Source organism: Fusarium subglutinans (assembly GCF_013396075.1).
Source record: "Fusarium subglutinans strain NRRL 66333 chromosome Unknown NRRL66333_c0000349, whole genome shotgun sequence".
Taxonomy (NCBI): domain Eukaryota; kingdom Fungi; phylum Ascomycota; class Sordariomycetes; order Hypocreales; family Nectriaceae; genus Fusarium; species Fusarium subglutinans.
In genome coordinates, this window is record NW_023502412.1 from 1 (window position 1) to 18,972 (window position 18,972).

At 48.8% G+C, this 18,972-nt stretch overlaps 9 protein-coding genes across 9 annotated transcripts; 6 read left to right on the plus strand and 3 right to left on the minus strand.

Moving 5' to 3' along the window:
• Positions 1 to 313: 313 nt before the first annotated feature.
• FSUBG_13487 (X-pro dipeptidyl-peptidase) lies at positions 314 to 1,405 on the plus strand (the record flags this gene model as incomplete). The annotated part of the gene is made up of 1 exon (XM_036678383.1): positions 314 to 1,405. The coding sequence occupies one exon, from the start codon at positions 314 to 316 to the stop codon at positions 1,403 to 1,405; it is 1,092 nt and encodes a 363-aa protein (XP_036531032.1).
• Positions 1,406 to 1,811: 406 nt separating this feature from the next.
• FSUBG_13488 (uncharacterized protein) lies at positions 1,812 to 4,109 on the plus strand (the record flags this gene model as incomplete). Its single annotated transcript, XM_036678384.1, has 4 exons — positions 1,812 to 2,527; positions 2,581 to 3,267; positions 3,449 to 3,569; positions 3,963 to 4,109. 4 exons carry the CDS (start codon positions 1,812 to 1,814, stop codon positions 4,107 to 4,109), a joined length of 1,671 nt encoding a protein of 556 aa, XP_036531033.1.
• A 69-nt stretch (positions 4,110 to 4,178) lies between these two features.
• FSUBG_13489 (uncharacterized protein) lies at positions 4,179 to 5,528 on the plus strand (the record flags this gene model as incomplete). Its single annotated transcript, XM_036678385.1, has 1 exon — positions 4,179 to 5,528. One exon carries the CDS (start codon positions 4,179 to 4,181, stop codon positions 5,526 to 5,528), a length of 1,350 nt encoding a protein of 449 aa, XP_036531034.1.
• Positions 5,529 to 6,742: 1,214 nt separating this feature from the next.
• On the minus strand, positions 6,743 to 7,855 carry FSUBG_13490 (uncharacterized protein; the record flags this gene model as incomplete). The annotated part of the gene is made up of 3 exons (XM_036678387.1): positions 6,743 to 6,843; positions 6,922 to 7,221; positions 7,360 to 7,855. The coding sequence occupies 3 exons, from the start codon at positions 7,853 to 7,855 to the stop codon at positions 6,743 to 6,745; spliced, it is 897 nt and encodes a 298-aa protein (XP_036531035.1).
• Positions 7,856 to 8,592: 737 nt separating this feature from the next.
• On the plus strand, positions 8,593 to 10,596 carry FSUBG_13491 (uncharacterized protein; the record flags this gene model as incomplete). Its single annotated transcript, XM_036678388.1, has 1 exon — positions 8,593 to 10,596. One exon carries the CDS (start codon positions 8,593 to 8,595, stop codon positions 10,594 to 10,596), a length of 2,004 nt encoding a protein of 667 aa, XP_036531036.1.
• A 319-nt stretch (positions 10,597 to 10,915) lies between these two features.
• Positions 10,916 to 13,242, minus strand: FSUBG_13492 (uncharacterized protein; the record flags this gene model as incomplete). Its single annotated transcript, XM_036678389.1, has 7 exons — positions 10,916 to 11,043; positions 11,162 to 11,803; positions 11,900 to 11,928; positions 12,114 to 12,782; positions 12,840 to 12,921; positions 12,969 to 13,154; positions 13,209 to 13,242. 7 exons carry the CDS (start codon positions 13,240 to 13,242, stop codon positions 10,916 to 10,918), a joined length of 1,770 nt encoding a protein of 589 aa, XP_036531037.1.
• Positions 13,243 to 13,534: 292 nt separating this feature from the next.
• On the plus strand, positions 13,535 to 14,074 carry FSUBG_13493 (uncharacterized protein; the record flags this gene model as incomplete). The annotated part of the gene is made up of 1 exon (XM_036678390.1): positions 13,535 to 14,074. The coding sequence occupies one exon, from the start codon at positions 13,535 to 13,537 to the stop codon at positions 14,072 to 14,074; it is 540 nt and encodes a 179-aa protein (XP_036531038.1).
• A 555-nt stretch (positions 14,075 to 14,629) lies between these two features.
• Positions 14,630 to 16,872, minus strand: FSUBG_13494 (uncharacterized protein; the record flags this gene model as incomplete). The annotated part of the gene is made up of 3 exons (XM_036678391.1): positions 14,630 to 16,032; positions 16,256 to 16,605; positions 16,859 to 16,872. 3 exons carry the CDS (start codon positions 16,870 to 16,872, stop codon positions 14,630 to 14,632), a joined length of 1,767 nt encoding a protein of 588 aa, XP_036531039.1.
• An 894-nt stretch (positions 16,873 to 17,766) lies between these two features.
• On the plus strand, positions 17,767 to 18,829 carry FSUBG_13495 (uncharacterized protein; the record flags this gene model as incomplete). Its single annotated transcript, XM_036678392.1, has 4 exons — positions 17,767 to 17,795; positions 17,853 to 18,066; positions 18,287 to 18,605; positions 18,732 to 18,829. The coding sequence occupies 4 exons, from the start codon at positions 17,767 to 17,769 to the stop codon at positions 18,827 to 18,829; spliced, it is 660 nt and encodes a 219-aa protein (XP_036531040.1).
• Positions 18,830 to 18,972: the final 143 nt, after the last annotated feature.

Below are 18,972 nucleotides of genomic sequence, written 5' to 3' on the forward strand. Positions count from 1 at the left end.
ACTTTATTAATATTTAACTTATAACTATAAAACTTTTATTTATATTACTTTAATAATAAAATAATATTATAAAAAAGCTCTTTTTCTAATAACTATTTTACTTAATTTAATATCTTATTTTAAAATAATAGAAATATAGAGTTTTAAGGTGGGTACTGTGTATCTGTCCAGAGACTTTTGGAGCATAATTTTACCTACACGTAACCTCAACGCTCCTCATCATTTGATCCTAACGCAACTTTACCCCATCACATGCTGCTCCCCGTCATTTTGTAACCACTTGTGTGATCTAGAGCACACCAACACCGCCAAAATGAACTTCGAGAAACTCGGGACAGATCTACGCGAGACGCTATCTTTGACGCGAAACAGGCAAGCCATTCGCCGTTCTTTACAGTCGCAGAGCCCTCCTTTGACACTACTTGACTCGAACATCCGAGATTATAAGACAGATGGCTTAGACTGCCTGATTGTGCTGGTTCGCCATATCTACAGTGAAGTCCTAGACGTCTACTACTCTGGCGAGGAAAACAAGACCGCAGAGGAAAAGAACCCAATCCTTGCCCTTGCTTGGTTGGATATTGACCCTGAAGACAAGAAAGCTTGGGCTGATTGCAAGCGGCATGTCTTGGAAGTCCTTAACCCAGCTGAAGGAGGAACCATTCAAACCTGCTTTGCTAGTCTCGTCAACTCTCCTCTCATGAACGAGACTTTTTGGAGCCAGGATATCCACATTCTTTTTAGAGCCTGCTTGGAGAAGTCGCTGGAGGCCAACTCTAGATGGCGCCATGCAGACCTAGGGCCCAATCCCCGTGCTGCCATGGTCGAATTAAGCACTATCGTGGCTGATCGCAACGCTAAGCCGGACTGGACCTTCAGACAATTCGTTCGATCACCTTTCAAGATATTGAAGAAGCACGACAAACAACAGCTGAATATGTGCGCTGCGCCCGCTATCATCCGCGTGCATCTCAAGACCAACAAGGATGTCGAACCTTTCCCATTCTCGACACTGAAGAACTTCCAGATCGATATTGCTGGAGTCAACGGATCCGAGCCTATCGTAAAAGACATGCTATGTGGCTACACATTGATTGCATCTGTCTCACTGAAAGAGCAACGTATCAGAACATATAGGCCTCTTGGCGAAGAGATCGTGAGAGGGACGGGGTACCTAGGCAGAAGATGGAGTCTTGAGAACAGGGAAGATGGCGAGTTTATGTTGTTCTACCGTCGCTCTGATGACGCAGTGGCGGATTCTTACACCCCTGAAACGGTCACGATCCCAAAAGAAATGCCGACTTTGGCCATCGTCAACAATGCTCTTCAAGAAGATATCGACAGGAGGAGGGCACAGCGAGCAGCCGAACGAGAAGAAGATGAGAGAGCGCAGATGGAGCACTGAAAGCATCTATGGAGAGAGCTATGGCTTAACCCTCGTCACCACAAGGCCAAGGTGCTGTGTTTAAGGCGCTCCAATAATTACCTTAGGGAAGACACTGGGATGTTGAGTTATTAAAATGGGGGCAATGTGCCATATGAATAGTTGGTCTTGATTTCATGATTGCGCTCCATAGTCAATTGAGGTTTTTCTACCCATTTCACCTGTGATCGTACGACGTGTGAGTTGCAGGCTTGACTGATGCCTTCGTCAAGCAATGAAGTCGACTCCTGGCTCAGGCGATCCTTGTACGACTGAGCTGCCCCACATCAGAAGAATCAACACAGAGCCAATCCACGCGATAAACTCAGCCAGATTCAACCGCACAGCAAATACACGGTGAGAACTTACACCACTACGCAACGCAAAGATGCCCTCACGATCCGAACACAATTTCGACGATGACGATGAATATCGAACCGAAGATAATGAGAACGTTGAAGACGAAGAAAGGCGTGAAGATGAAGGAGACGAAGCCCAAGAAGAAGAAGAGACTGAGCTTCGGTCCACGACACAAAGCCGTAAGCGACGCGCGATAGCCTCCCTTCCTTCAGCACCGGTGGCAAAGAAGAGAGGACGAGGCAGACCAAAAGGGTCGGGGAACAAGCCTAAGGCCGTCCCTAAAGACCCAACAGCACTCGGACGGAAGACGGCTAAGGATAAGAAGCTCAGCAAGGCCAAGCTAAAGTCGATGAGCGAATTGAGGCGAGCCCAGATGGCCGCTCTCACTTATGAAGTTATGATACGCCGATCACATTTGCTCGGATGGAAGCGCATGCCGGCCCAGATGTTGCCAACTTTGACGCGGGTTGGACTCGAGCGGATGAATGCGCAATCGGGTATCATGACTCCACGGAGAAGCGAGACATATGTGCAGTGGACAAGCGCCGTCATGATCCCCAACTCCTTTTATGGAAGTACTGTCTTTCCGTGTGTCAGCGGTCTCCATTTGATATTCTATCCCCTCGCCGAGGTCTCTGCTATGTACCGTCAAAGGATGACGGTTCGATGGTCGTCTGGAGCAAAGAGTTCTGCCGAGAGCTCACGGACATCCTTTCTCACCGCATATGGAATGGTGACGTTAATGTATTGGTCATTGTGCTCCAATACGCTGTCATTTGCCGAACGGATGACCGTAGGCTCTGGAAGGTTCCATCAACCAGGTTTCGAGAAAGCCCAACAGATCTTCTCAGGGCAGAGCTGCAGGTCTCCACTGCGCTCCTACAAACTTCCATCCACGAGCTCCACAAGGATATCCGCGACAACAGAAGCCCAGACATCATCCACTGCCAGCTTTCGAACCTGATGATGAAGATTGCAGACGTTGCTGCGATGCGAGTGAAGTCTGGATATAATAAGCGCTGGCACAAGACCAAGGAGAATCACGATGGATATGAGGTGTATGGTGTCACGATAGCAGACCTGGGCATTATCAAGGAGGCAATCGAGAGATCCACGGGTGTTAGCCCAGAAACATCATTTGATGCATACAAGGCGATCCGACCCATCCCCAAAGACATATTGGACACTGTTCAATTCAGGGGTCTCATGAGGCGAGCGTGGCTTCACGAGAAGCGCCTTGTTGACATCGACAAAGGCCGGAATGGTCGATCAGGAACACAAGCTGCGAGGTTTGCAGTCGCTCTTCCGGCCTTGGAAAATTCGAGGCGTGATGAATTTGAAGCGGAACAGGATGGGGTGAATGGCGAGATTCGATCAGAAGGAGGGGAAGAAGTCAGTGAGGCCAGCAACACCGGCGAGGAAAGTTCTCTTGATGAAGGAGATGACTTTGGTGATGGTGGTCATGGCGTTGACCTTGTGATAAGGTTGAGAGGTGGACAATCATGAGGATCATATGGGTGATGGTGATGACCCTGAGATCAGACAGAATTTTAATGTGCCTGAGGAGGAACCGACAGGTTTTGAAAGCAACTCACTTCACCAGGCCGATGACGAGACGCTAGATGAACCTTCGTTGATTGACAAACTTCTGTGAACACCACCTAGAGCCTCTGGTCATGAAGAACACCACTATAGCTATGAGCCTGATCAACCACTGCAATCTGTTGAGAGCCCGCCCGACTCTGCCTCAGTCAAGCCCGATATTACAGAACATCAGTCACTGCTGGTGCGTCCCTTGCATACGGTTCGCTCATCTGTTTTCCATACTGGCTTCCCTAAGCCGGTTGTTCGTTACCGAGAGGACAACACCAAGAGAGCTCAGAGGTATCTCTAAGTTGTTGGCTAGTTAATAAACAGTTTGCAAGTATAATAAAATTGCGATTTCTTTAAAAAGAAGTTTACATAGTAGTCAAGGAGCGAAAGTTGAACTTGGTAGATAGAAATACCAGATGTCTTTTCTAACACTACTGTATTCCATTGACGCTAGGTGATTTGGATTCACTCCCAAGTTGAACCCTGGCCCACTTTTTAAACTTCTTCACTGTCTGCTTGCTGGCCGCATAAGAAATTTCTTCACAACAACATTCACGCTCCCGCTAACGCTTACTTTCCCACACAGTACAATAGCTTCGAAATTTACGCGAGATACTCGGCCAAGCTCGAGATGACTGATAACGACAAACCGAAGAAGTCCCAGAAAGACCTACAGAACAAGGACAAGGGCAAAGATGACGACAAGCAGCTCACGAGTCGTGCTGAGTCGTAGAGCGGACAGCACAACTCGTCAGCTCGCGGCGATGAGACTGACTCTGGGTTAGCCCAAAAACTTCTGGTAATGCCTCCCGATTTGTCAATGTGGCCTTTCTGCCCGTTCGCGCTTGGGTCGTCTGTGGACAGCGTCGGCCAAGCTGAGGTATGCCATGTGAGGCAGGACACCAGCGCACCGACAACCAACGCGATGTGGCGTACCCGCATTGGAGAGAAGGAAGTCCTTCGCTTCACTTTGACAGATACTTCACCTTCAGCACTATCCCAGCTTGACGACGCGGCACGCCAGCTCTCGGGACCCGGACAGGTGCTAAAAAGCGCGTTTTGGGCCACTGACACCAAGAACTTTGTCCAGGAGGGTTCCAAGCGAAGGCTCTTGCAGTTACGTAACTCGACGACGGAGTCAAGGATATTCGCCTCACGAAAGAGGCCGTTGCCCGCTCTAGACGAGAAGGAGCAAGAGAGCTCTGGTCAACAAGAGATCGACGCCGTGGCTCAGGGTGATGGTCAAGACCAGGGTCATCGTCCCCAAAAGCGCCAGAGACGAGCTTATTGCGTTGGGTGCAAGTCCAACGAACACCGCCTGGACAGATGCCTTAAGGCTGGCGCAGATGGGTACATGAAGGGATGCCCGTACTGCGACACGATGGATCACAATGCCAACGCCTGCAGACACCCAGACCTTTTGAACGACAAGTCCGAGAGAGCCAAATACTTTGTGAAGTTTCGACGCAACATGCCAAGCTTCCTGAACATCAAGAGTTGGTACGACCTTGTCAACAAGAATGTTCACCGCAGCCAGCTTCGGGAGAACACTGAGTTCCCGTGGACCCCCGAGTTTACCAAGTCCAAAGCCGCACAAATCGACGAACTTCAGCGTAGGGTGGACGAAAAGGGTCTCGGAGGCGCAAGGCTGCCCGTGGATCCCACTGTCAATGGGTGGTCAGCTGTAGTAGCATATTGTGAGAGTCTCAAGAGAGAAGACCAGGAGACAGCCTTGGCTGAGACGCGTGCCAGGGTGGTTCCTTTGACAGATTTGCAAAAGGCTCTTGCGGCAAAGATGAGCCACACTGAAGAACCTGAGTCTTCGTGGTCAGCAGCCAAAGAGGGCAGTGAAGACACCGACATGGCTAGCAACAATCCCGTTGAGCCGGCTCCTGAAGATCACCGCGGCGTCACTTCTGTGCCCGAAGCAGAGGAGGAGTCTGCCGAGGCTGCTCTCTTTGCACTTGCAAAGGAAGAGAAAGAGAAGTCGAATCGCCAATCTTGGTCTGAGGAAGCCAAAGATGAGGATGAAGGCGTCGACAGCGATGATGAACTCGAAGACGACGACTTGATTCGAAAGAGGCGCAAGCAGAGGAAGGCTGCGCTCATACGGATGGCCATCCTTGCGAAGAGTCAGGCCACTAAGGAGTGATGGACTGATTACAGATCTGGTCATGGGATGGGTAGTTGGGGAAGTAATCACCATAGTGTCGAATCAATTGAATCGTCGTCATCGCTGCCATGAAGTGCCTCATTGAACATAGGCTTGTGTGATCTGTTGGAAAGTTTTATTAACGAATGTATTGAATTCACCATCCTTGTGCTTGTTGGCCTGCCGTTTCACACTCGCAATTGCAAGTTTTGGATTACACATGGCTAATATAGGTACTTTCAGACACGAATGCTAGTAATTAAACGTATCTCCACGGTGATTTGAAGACCACACGATTTCTTGTTTTAGTGTACATGATCGTGTTCTCTGAGATAAAGGCTCAGCCCCCAGAGACAAAAGGCAACTTCGTATAAATGTACAACAAAAGTCCAAGGACGTCAAGGGGTCACAGAGACATCGCGTATCGTATCATGTAAGACAATTGGTTGAGCTAGATAAACTTTGAACAATATCTCCACTTGACACATGTTGCGCCTTCCCATCCATGTGTGCCATGGTCGAAGGATCATGATCACCCCGTACTACAAACAAGCCTAACGCTCTGGTGATTCCTCGACTTGCTCCGTCGCAGCGATACAGCCTTTGTCGCCCATGAACAGCCAGTTTCAAACGTGAGGGCATGTCCTCTGCAAAGACGAAAAGAAAGCGTTGTGTGAGGTGGAATCGCTCGTCCTCTAATGTGAGGGCTTTGGCACCGTATAGTGTGAAGAGTTCGAGGCTCGCAAGTAAGTGAGTGTCCTGTGGTCGAGTGTGATGATTGTATCCTTGTGGTGGCCGCAAGTCGCTTGTGGAGCCCTGATGAATGAGGTGAGAGGTACACGGGTTCTTGGCAGTATCTCATGATATTTGTCGAGGACTATAAGCAGAGAATATGTACTTATTCAACACCGTGACTGTCGAAAATGACTGAATGACCGATGTTTATCTTATAGAACTTGTAGAGAACGTCATTCTCGGCATCGCGAAGAAAGATCGAGGTTAAGGGGCATGTCACATAATCACGGTGGACTAGCCACCATGCAGTAGCGACGAGACTTTCATTTCATATAGTATTAAATCTTGCTACCCGCTATCCCACGCTGCCTAGAATCCCAGACTCTTTGAAACGTTGACAACGCAACGAAGCCATCTTTCGTCCGGTGCTGTCCGCATTCGCGTAAGCAGAGCGTTTTGTTCTAAGCTCATACTGGCGACTAAGAGTCACCAGCAAGGATAATGGCCGCCCTTTTCTTGTTCATGACAACGCCATCAAGGACGACTGTTTCCTGTGAAGCATCCAGAGCTTTCTGGTCTTCTTTGGCACGGTGTTGATGGTACATCTTAACCGCACGTCAGCCCAACAGCTTTGGATCCTCCGGGAGTCTAAACTCACCTCCGAGACCGAGAGTGTCCAGATCATTCTGGAGTTGCTCAATGTCATCGGCATTGAACTTTGTGAACTTAGCGGACCAAGGAAAACGGTCTTGCGCGGTGAGGCTGCCTTCGACAGACGCAAGGCGGAACCAGGTGTTGAAGTCCAAGAAGCTTGGCATACTGCCTCGCTTCTTGACAAACCAAACGAACCTTTCCTTGTCAGTCTTGACAGTAGAACAGTTACTGGCATTGTGACTGAGGGTATCACAACGTGGGCAACCCTTCATGAGCCCATCGTCGTCGGCTTTGAGGCATGAGTCTAGACAATGCTTGCTGGACTTGCACCCAACGCAAAACATTCGTCTTTGGGACCTGTGGTGAGGTCGGCCTTTGTCTTGATCGCTACACTGACCTGAGCGCTCCTGGTCCGGTAACTAAAGGAGCTCAGCATCTATACGCCGTCTAGTAGGTGCCCTTGCTTCTCTCTCGGCAAGTTCATCGTAATCGAGTGGGAGCCGCTTCCTCTTGGAGTAACGATACAGGGCCGACTTCAGATTGTTGACGTCAATGACGGCTGAGAAACTCTGACCAGGTCCATTGACGGAGTATGCAACCTCCATGACTTTAGAAAGCTTAGTTATGTCACCACCCTTGAGTGTAATACGATAGGCACCCAGAGGTGTGGTCATAGTAACTTGAATACCGCTTCTTGCGAGCTCGTCGGTATTCAGATTCATTATGCCCCCATCAAGTTGCCCGGTCGAGTTCTCTGTCGTCAAAAGCTTGAGACTGTTTCGTAGCGTAGCTATCATAAGTCCACCGTTCCTGGTGCCTTGAGCTGGCGAGTTGGGTTGTCTGCTCGGCGGCCCTGGACGAGGTACCGAATGCTCACTGTCGCCGGTAGCTGTAAGATTACTCCCCGTTTCGGTCGCCAGGTCGCGTAGGTCGCTCATTTCGACTTTTGACCGATTATTGTTCGCGAAGATGTTGTGAATTCGCGTTGCGCTGTGAAAATGTCGAGAAAGGCTGATTGACTGCGGATGTTGTGAAAAGAAACACAAGTGGGGCGGGCACCCAGTGGGCTTCGATGAGTGTCAGCACTGCCATATTCTGTGACCATGACCACAGTGTCAAGAAATCGAAATTGATATGATATATGGATTCAATTCAATTGCGTTACTTGTCGAGTACAATTCTGGTATCTGAGCTTCTTGGTTAACGAATACCAAGTGCTATATATTAGTGTGGATAGAAAGTATATAAAACAAGGGTAATAAATATTAAAAAGTACATAAAAATATTACAGCTAAAAGTATATAAAATAAGGGTAATAAATATTAAAAAGTATATAAAAATATTATAGCTAAAAGAATATAAAATAGCAGTAATAAATATTAAAAGTGCATAAAAATATCATAGCTAAAAAGTATATAAAATAGGGGTAACAGATATTAAAAAGTATATAAAATATTAACCTAGAAAATATCGGGGAAGCTTCGGTTAAACACAGCCTTTAGTATTGCTACCTTGAACATGCGCATTATCAACACCCATCAGCACCACAACACTCAGACAATCGCATTTGAATATGGATTCTCTGACCTTACGTGACTGGCTATCGACCAATTCAGCTGGTAAAACCAGCTTTGGCCATTATAAGTATGAGCCAAGCCACCAACCGACATCAGATATGTGGCTTGAGATCCTCGCGATCGTTCTCCAGCCAGAGGGCTTGCAACGGTTGGTGATAGTGCACCCTGGTACGGCTTGCAGTACATTCAATTTCCGTCGGGTATTCCAACCCGACGTGGAACCAGGACAATTCCTGAGGACCTACGAGCAATGGCTAAAGGTTGTCAGAGACTACTGGTCAAGGTCCGATCATCCATCGGGCGTTGATCTAACGACTTTCGTGTTTGAAGTTCATCCGGTCATGACCGTTCCCTGTGCGATGGCGCTCTTGGCAACTATCCAGACTGCAGTTGAGACAGCTCCTGGCAACGTCCGAGTGCTGACAGTCTCGTCTACAGATATCGACCGGGCCTTTGTGAGACTCGTCGAGCACTACGGGTTTGAATCGCCGCAGCTCTTCACCCACATCAACAGTGCTTCGTCCGAAACCGAGCCTGATGATGTTCGAACTATTTACTGTGCTTCAAAGGCCGAGCTCAACAGAAGAGCGATCGAGAGAATCGGAAGCTTACAAGGAAAGCAGATTATCATCGACACTCACCCGTGTTACCTCGCAAAGATCTTGGATTTGGACGATTCCTGGAAACACGTTTCCATGGTTTCGAGCGATCTCCAACTGATCTGGGACGCGTTGGATGGAGTTTTAGATGACAATGTTGTTCTCCATGTGCTTCCTGGCCATTACTCTCCATTGCCTCTTAGTGGATACGACCATGTCCATGTCATTGCTGAGTCGGATCCCATGACCTACGAAACTGATACGACTACAAGCCAATTGACGGTCTCACTGAGACAGTGGAGCATTCAGGAACGGAAGGAGGTCAGGGAGCATGTCCAGCGGTTTGGTACCAAGTCTTTGTCGGTCGCATTCTATGTGGATCGACCAAAAAGAGAGGACGTCAACCTTGAATGGTGGGAAGACGGACCTGTCCTTCGCCGACAGAATGTTTGGAGTCGCAGCTTGGGAGCATTTATAGCCTCCGTCGCGTCGCTTGGTTCCAAGGTTGATGCAGCTGCTGTAGCTCAATGTTTCGTCCCAGAAGGGATGAACACATTGTACCAAACCATGGTCAAACGTCTACATACTCAAGGTATCATCAACCTTGGACAAGATGGGCATCTGGCTATGAATCTAGAGGGTCACGAGTTGACAGCCTTTTTTACTGTCCTCCCATTGGTGAGTTATGACCACCGCCTGGCATACCTCATCGCGCAACAATCCGAACCTGAAGACGACGTGGCGCTTCAGGTCAAGATTCAACTAGCTGCAGTGATGACTGTTGGAGGTCTCTCACTGTTCAACTTCGATGAGAGTTTGGGGGGCCCAGAGCCAGCCGACACTCTAGAAGCTGTGATCCAGGCCTGTACCGGCTATGGTGCCTCTTTAAGCGACCAGGGAAGCATGTGGCTTGCGCTTGGTCTCTGGAACCGAGTTGGCAAAGACTCCATGAACTTCTCCCAGATTCCTGAATCTGATTCAATCACGATCTCAGGAACTTCGGTGCGTGTGAAATGGTCTAGTTGTGTCACGGTGCATGAGCTCTGGAAAAGTATTTCCTCTGCTCTTGTAGCAAACGGTATTGATACGGTCCGAAGGGATCTTACGACTGAGACACAAGTACTTTCCCATGGCGACAGCAGGGGTATAGAAACTCACTTGGTCAAGGCGTATCTATCCCAGCTAGTTGCGCATTATTATGATGGCCTTGAGTTTCTAGACGTATCGTCAAGACGCAGGATAAACGGCTTCGTGAGCGAAGCTGGGTTGACCCTTGAGTTCGACAATGTGCTGGCAGACTATGGACCTGCCTTTGGCATTTACCATCACCTCGTTCGAGTTGATGGTGAGGTTGTCTTTAAGGACTGGACTCGAGTGAGTTCTGGTGCTGTGGATAATTGGATGGAAGAGAACCCAGACAGGTCGGGAGAATACGACGCTATAATTCGGAGAAGGGATACGGACGAGACCCTGCCTAGGCCGAACTATGACGAGTACAACTAGAGCTTACGGAAGGCAAGGGGAACAAACATGCTTTGTGTTAGAGTTTGGTACTTAGGGTATACCCAAGGAGCAGGCTGATGTCAATAAGGACTTTGTTTGTGCTTACGGTCATCTCAAATTAAGTGACTAAACGGGTGAAGACTTCTTATCTACGTGTATGGATGTCATGAAGAGCAAAAGTGTACGTGTCTGGAGTTCCAATTTTGACTCAATGTGGCGGTGATAAAAATTCAATTCATCAGGCTCTGTAATGGCCATTCCATACGAGTATGAATCCCTATACACCCCAGGTACGCATAGCTCATTTTCAGTCGACTCTTCACATAGGAGTCTTCTCAATTGAATCCCCCATCCACAACATGTCGTCGCCACCAAAGAGGGCCTCTTCATCGTACTCGATCTTCCATTCGACTTCGTCTTTGCTGGCCGTTCCAGGATGATGCTTCCCTGTAAAGATAGGTCAGAATGAAACTCAACAACCACAGACTCTGGACCAAGTGGTAATATCAGACTCACGTTAGACGCGAACAGCACAGTCAGGTTTCATTCTCTTTGAGCAGGTCACTAAGCGCTTTGGACTTGGTTTTGGCGTCTTCATCCTCCAACGTCTTGTCGTTGGTCAACCACACCACGCCGTAGATCTCGTTGCCATTCGACATCATTATGCCATCCACAATTTGGTCGTCGTTCTTCATTGACCATGCCATTTCGTCGACCTGCGCAATACGGGACGCGTCGTCGCTTCGGAACAAGATGGCGGGCCGACCGGTGAAATTGGACACGACCAACTGGTTCCTCCTCAGCTGGCCAATGTATTGGTCCGTGTATCGTTTGACGTATTCTTTGATCGTACCATCGGCCATTTTGTTGACTCTCTCGTCCATCGGGGGATGTTGAAAAGCATTGGGTGGCAATACATGTAAAAGGGGACCAGAGATGCCCTTATCATCCTGGACCTGCTTCGTCTTGTCGCTGTTGTTGGCCATTTCGATAAATGAGACTGTGCTTGTTGCGAGTCCTGTGGATGTTGTGTTGTGCGGCGAGCGACTGTGAGCGGAAGGGTGAGAGTTGTTGTGAAGAGTTCCACAGGTGAGCTGCGACAAGGCAGGTACTCCAGTGAATATAAAAGCGGGGCAAATGTGCTTTTGTCCAAGAGACGTCGAGTTAGAACACATGAACCACAGCTTGTGAACTGGATACTCTGCGTCTGAAAAGACCAGCTTTATGTTGGGCTATTAAGTACTTGAGATTTAAGGATTTTGCAGTAGCTGATGCAAAACTTCTTACTACCGATTGGACTTACTGGTGGGTGATGAACGTCGCGCAGCATTACTTTTAATTTGAGTTGCCAGTCATTCAGGGACAGATGTAAGGCCTTGGATATTTTAGCTGTCTAAGATCATGCTGCAGCTACCTTCATGTACCAAGTTTGCCCTATCCACTCTCAGTCTGCCTCATTCAGACCCTCCGTGTTTCACTGGTCTCTATCGCCACAAATCTCAACGTGCTTGGCGTACAAATGCTCAAGACCCTTAGAGACAGCACTTATGTTGCCGTTACGAGATACAAGGGAGTCAAGTAGATGACTATACAGCGACAGCGATGCTCCATCGTACACCTTGGAGAGCCAGTCCGTCATACCACCCCAGAATCTCAGCAGCTCGACCCGATCATAGACCTTTCCTCCGTACCCTTCAGCAAATTCCAAAGTGAGGACCACGCCAGGTTTTTCATCGTTGTCATGCACCATTATAATCTCTGTCTTGAGACAACAACCTCGCGGGAGTAAAGCTGACTTGATTTTCTGCGAGTGTTGAAGGTCTGGACCGGTAACGCAGTTGTCGAACGAAACGTGTGGTGGGACCTGCATCTGGAAGGGGCCGATGATGGGACTTCTAAAAGAGAGACTGTTACCACCAGTAAGCTTCCAGAACCACAGTCGCTGCTGATATTTGGACAAGTCTGGCGGCATGGAAGTCGAAAGTGTTTCGATGTTGATTTCGCGTGGAACGATTGAAGGTGGCTGCGTGACTGAGGCAACAGCGTCATTTGAGGAGGCATCAGGACTTGGCTTCGAAGCCGGCAAAGGAACTTGCGGGACAAAGGATGAAGAGGCGTTGGAAAGAGCGGTGCTCGCGCTGATGTCGGATATCAACGACTCTCTCTTGGCTGTCTTGCGTGCCACTCTGTTCAACCTATTCCGATACTCGGTGTACTCGCGCGATGAAGGGTGGGTGTTTTACATCATTTCAGTCGTCATTTGGAATGGCCATTGCGGGATCCTGGCCAGAGGTTTGCCTGTCATCTCCGACTTGATTTCGCCAACTAAACTGTGGTTAGTCATAGAAGAATTAGAGTCCGAATCAACTCACAAAACATTTCCCACACCTCATGATCCACCAGAAAGTCGAATACAGGGGCTTGAACCTTCTCTACATTTTTGAAGAAGTATGTCTGGCAAATTTCCTGGCTCGCAACCCTCCATTTCCAGTCAAGAGTGTCTGCTAGATCTGGGTAAATATACTCAAGATATGCACGCACATGAGGGCGGCGAGAAGCTGTGGATGAGGCATTCACTGGCTCAGTGACATGGAATCTGCCTTGACGCTTACCTATAGGACAGAAGTCCAGGTAATCATCAGACATGATTGTTGCGCGCTCTGCTCCGAGGGTTGTGTGTGGTTGTTGAAGTTGGAGGTTGTGGAGAGGAGGAGTTCAGATGAGAGCACAGAACAAACAAAATATCGGGCATCGGGAGTAGGTAAGTCCGTTCAATTTTGGTTACTGGAGAGTGTGGTAGTACCACGAAATGCTTAGCTGGGCCGTGGCACTGCCATTCACAGCGGATCCACTGTGTAACGCACGACAAGGTCACTGCTCTCACCCTTCTACTCTTCCTCTTCTCAAACTTAGTTCGGCACACCCAGCGATACTCACGATGGCAAAGAAAAAGTCATGCAAAGACTTCAAGTGCCTTTCAACGAAGAGCGATTCCCACTGGCAGACGCCCCCCTCTGAGGCTCAGAAAAGCAATCCTATCGAAGAATCGAGAGTTGCACAAGATACGGACGAGATGAATAGTTTTGAGGAACCTGCTGCTAAGAGACGAGCGTTGGGCAGCGGCAAACTGAACGCCAGATCTTTCGAATATCGCGATCTGCAAATTCGAAGACGACGACCGACTGAAAGCCAACGACCAGCAGAAAGTCATTCAGACTCCTTTACGAAGGTTCAATCTACCTGTAGTCGCGGTCGAGGACAAGATCGAGACAGGGCACCTCATTGTGGTGGCTCTCACCACGGTTTTCAAGTTCGAGTCCGAGACCTTTCCCCTGTTGAGGATGACGTCGAGATGGAGGACGATGATCTACCGAGCGACAATCCTGCAGCGAGCCGAACGGCACAAACCAACTGGATGAGCCAAGAAGAAGCCAACGCTGCTGTCTCTTGTCTTGGACCTCTTGATACGATCCCTTAACTCTTACTTATTCACTGATCACCATGGAAATGACAAATCAAAGGAAGTGTTCTCGATTATATCACCTTGTGCTTTACACTCCGAGACTAGAGAGACATATACCGTATCATGGCTGAGATTGACGCAAGGTCTTGGTCAAAATGATTGTGACATCGATATCTGAGACGGACAGCGTTTCGTGGAGATGTCAACGGCATGCATGACTATCGCGTGCGAGCCTCTTGCTCGTTTTTGGAGACTGCATCAGGTACCGGCGTACTCTCAGCAGGACATATGTCAACATTCGGCACCACCACGACGCTCGCCCAGTAACACCAAGCCCTTTGAAAACTTATTAGTTTATTTCGGTCGGCTATATAGTCATATTTGAGAGAATAAATATCCTCAAAACACCAAACACGATATTATTTGCAATCTTTATGGACTGATAACGATGACTCGACTGGATTGTGGCTATGGAAAGTATATCGATACATTCCTTCAGGTTTGTATTACACATTACATTTCATTAGGCCCTGACTCCTTCCAAGTCTCCTCAGAACAAGTTGCCTTTGTCTACACAATATGATCTATCCACCAATTCCACTCCTGCCCTTCGACTACAAACTCAATCTCATCTTCCCCTTCGCCGATAGTGATGGTGGCAGTGATGCCATCGTGATCGATCTCCAAAAAGTGGTGATCTGCCCATCGAAGCTCAGAGTCTCCAAGCAACAAGATACCATTAGGCTTCCTGAAGAACCCAACGAGGGTCCAGTCCTGACGATGGAGTGATGTTTCACATACCAGTCGCTGACCCTGACCCCACAATGTGACAGAGCGAGACACGGATGAGATTCTCTCATGACTACCACCACGGTTGGCCAATTCATTGACTTCATCCTGTAACACAGGCCATGCTCGCCCAATCCTCTCAGAGACCTGGAGTAGGAGGAAGATTTGGAAGGCGTGCACACCTTCAACCTGAATACAGACAGATACTGTATCGAGAAACAGTTTCAAAACTGGGATGATGCATGCACAGTCTCCATCCAGCTTCTGCTGTATGGCCACTGAGCAGCTGACCATACCAACAAGCGATCTCGATTCAACAGAAGCCACGATCTGAAGTAGCAAGGCAGTAAGACTCTCTGTCCTCTCGCCCACTGCCAACATTGGATCTTTAGACCAGGTCTCCTGGACCTTCCATGGGTTCTGAGTAGGAAGTGCCACTACCAACTCAGTGTTCCAGTCGATGCTTTCAATGATTTCCGGCCACTCGACGCCTGAAGGACACTGGGCCATGAGTAATTTCGCCATAGCGCTGGGAGCCTGCTTCGCTTCGTTCAAGGCTGACTTGTATTTGTCACTCCTGTTCTTGTAATGTGTCGCCTGATTCGACAAAGAGTTGACTTGGCCTTTCAGGCTTTCGTTCCAATCGGTGAGTTCTGCGTAACCTCTCGCCTCATTGCCGTATGCATTGAAGGACTGCTGGGGACTATCAAGAGATCGACCTTGCTCTTGAATAGTTTGTTGGACATGGCGGAGCTCATCCGACAAATCATCTCCGGCTCTTTCCCGTGTTGTCTCTTGGGTTCTTGTCGCTTTCAACTGTTGCTCGAGATCCGCGACCTGGCTTTCGAATCTGAGGATTGTTCTGTCGCGCTTTGAGCAAAGGTTCATCCATTTATCTGACGAAACCTTTATCGAATCGGCGAGTCGGCGGTAATATTCGACCTCAGTGCGTGCCTCGTCTCGCTCTTTAATCAGGAGCTGTTGACTATTGACCAAGTCTTCATGTTCGCCAAGCTTCTCCCTTTCGCTGGTAACCTGAGCGGTCAGATCTCGAATATTAGAATCTCTAGCATCGAGCTCTTTTCGGAGAGTGTCAAGCTCCGATTGGTGTGCCTCTCGTGATCGCTGGTACTCTTCGATAGTTGTGTCGGTTGTCGAAGTTGTGCCTCCAAGTCTTTCATTTGCTTGTCGTTCATAGCTTTGAGCTCATTCTGAGTGCGCTGATTATTCTCAGATTGTCTTCGATGGGCTGCCTAGTGCTGATCGTGTTGCATTTTATGTGCTGTGTAGAGTTGAAAATAGTTGTTAAGCCTAGATTGGGAGTTTTCTGAATGTGAAGGTTGAAGCAGAGAAAAGGCGCTAGCGTCCGTGATTCAGTCGCACCATTTTGCTGGGCCTCAAACCTACGATGCCTGTCACCGTTAACAACAGCAGCCTCCAACCTATCGATCTGCTCGATGAGCTCCTCATGACCTGGTCCCTGAGTTGCGACCTGGCTCATTCTAGCTGTCAAGGGATCTTTCGGATCCCCTACGTTGAGCCTCGAAATCGTCTGCTCTGATGCAGGAGTCATTTCATGACCCATGGCCTGCACGAAAAACCTTACTCGAGGGTTCTCCTGCATAAGCCAACCAAGAATCTCAGCGGCAAGCTCTTGAGATGGCTCATCATTCCCATCACTAAGCTCTCGCGCCGCCGCCAGTGTGGAGTCGTACTGACAGAGCTGATCTCTCAAGTCTCGCAGTGTCTCGTCCACCCTGACGTGCTCGCGTACCTGGGCTTGCAGCTAGGCTTCACGCGCGTCTATATCGGTGCGCCATGCCTTGGCCTTATCCACGTTCTCGGGAGTAAAACCAGCTTCAGTAGCACTGCTCACTGGTCCCCTCCGCACCTTATCAAGGGCATCGCTTAGCTTGCCTATAGTCTCTTTAACCTTATCCACTTTATTCTTTAAAGCAGGTCCAAAGACTAACCAACCGCCGGGCTGCCTTCCAATAGTTATTTACTTACTTATCGTATTGCATTTTATGCGCTGTATTAAGCTATAAATAGTTAATAAGTTCAAATCGAGAGTGTTATCAAAACGGGAAGGAGAGAAATGGCGCTAGCATGGTTCCCGCCACACCAGCGGGAATTTAGGGGGTTAGCGCTCAGGTACGCCCCCACTAGAGCAGTTAGCAAAGTTCCACGCAATTTTCAATGCACCCCACGAGATTCTTTCCTGATCCTCTCGCCGCTCCTTCGTCATCTTAGCTTTTATACATGGAATTTTCATACTCAAGTCATAATTAGAGAGAGCTTCATTAACAATATTATGATCTTAATGAACTCTGAAACTTTCTACATAATTCTGTCCAGGTTAAGGACATAGTGTGAATATTAACAGTCTCTTTGCCATGTTGTCAGATCTGACCGGGAGGTTATTTCGGGCCTTGACTTGCTATGCTTTGGCTTTTGACCATTACTGTTAGCGGAAATGCTGTGAAGGTATGTTGTGATTCGAAAAATAGCGGCACTGGATAATCTTTTGGAATAGCACCAAGCACTGATTCACTGTACCAAGCTTGTGACAGTTACCAAGGTAGCCGTTTGGGAAGGCCGTCTCTGGCCGCTGATGTAAGTGACTGTGGTCAATGAGAGGATGTCGCCCTGGAATGGGTTGTTCTCAGCCATGCATATCTCCGCATGCTTGATCAAAGTAATGACACAACTGAGGTGGTCATCAGGTTTGAGTGTGGGGACAACGGCATCCACTACTTTATGTGCACCCTCCCGAGTATCAGCGATGGGCCTGGCAAGCTTCAGCAGCTCCTTGTAGGTCCAGGTGTCCGCATATGTTCAACAACTCATCAACGACCAATGCCTTATTTGCCCCAACTTCATGCCATTCAGTAGTGCAGGTCTTCATCCCCTTCAATATGGACTTTAATGTGATGACCGACAAGAGGTCTTCGTTGGATTCGGACAACCGAATCGACCTTCTGGCGTTTGTCTGTTGACTCAGTGCCGCTGGGGCTGTTGGGGCTGCTCTGGGCTTATCATTTGATCCCTTGGGTCCGCCTGCTCTTCGTTTAGTCTGCGGGGTGAAGGAGGAGAAGCTGCAAGACGGTTACGATCGCTTCTTGCGACCCGTCCCTTGGGTCAACCCGCCCCCGCATCTTCAGCGGAGCAGCTTCAGAGCGGCCGACGCTGTTCACAGACGACCCAAGCGTGAATGGGTTAAAAGGGAACATAGGCAAATTAGGAGGCATTATAAGAGGTTTTCGGGCTAAGCTAGAGCCAGTCTTATTACTGTAAGATAACGAGTTATGCTATCTGCTTTACGACTTGACTATTTACATTTGCTAATTTTGTAAGAATAAACGTTATGCCGTCCTTACTTAAAGCCTGTTTTCTAGCCATCTGGGACAAATATGAGTAAGATGGGCAAGGTCTCAGGGTGTGCGGAAGTCGTTCGACACAAGCGACCCAGATATTCACAAAATCGTTCAGGGTATTTTGTTCGATATAAATGCCACCGTCTTGGAAGCCGTCGAAGCAAAGAAACGCGGAGTTGGGAACACTCTTTGCAACCTCTTCGAGGGCCTACCCGATGTCCCCGATTTGTCAGAGCCTTCCCAACCGGCTTCAACCCGCCTCCGACCCCGACCGACTGTTGCGTGGCCCTCATCTCGTCAGCAACAACTGGCACTCCCTCCGGTCGATCCCAGGGAGACAGCTGGTGAGCCGTCAGGACGTGCTGGGGGCGGGTCTGTAGGTGGGTAGGGTGGTGTGCGTGAAGCGAAAGGCAAGCAGGCAGAGGACGTCGATACTGGGCTTAGCGCATAAGCCTCTCGCTCGCGCATTATGGAAAACGCTTTGATGGATATACCGCGCGTATTAGTTGAGCTCAGTCCAGAGGAACCAGAAAGTACGAGCGATGAGGAGTCGAAGCAGGAGAGCGAGGAAGAGGAAGAGGATGAGGTTTTGGGCAAGGATTGAGGTGATGATGAGGCGTCTGAGCCTCTCTAACGATTGTCTAGCCGTCGTCCTAGGCGTCCGAGGCGACTATGTGATTGAACTAGCGTCTGAGGTGGTCTATGGTATAGTACGACTGTATCAAGCATATAATCATGATCGCTCCC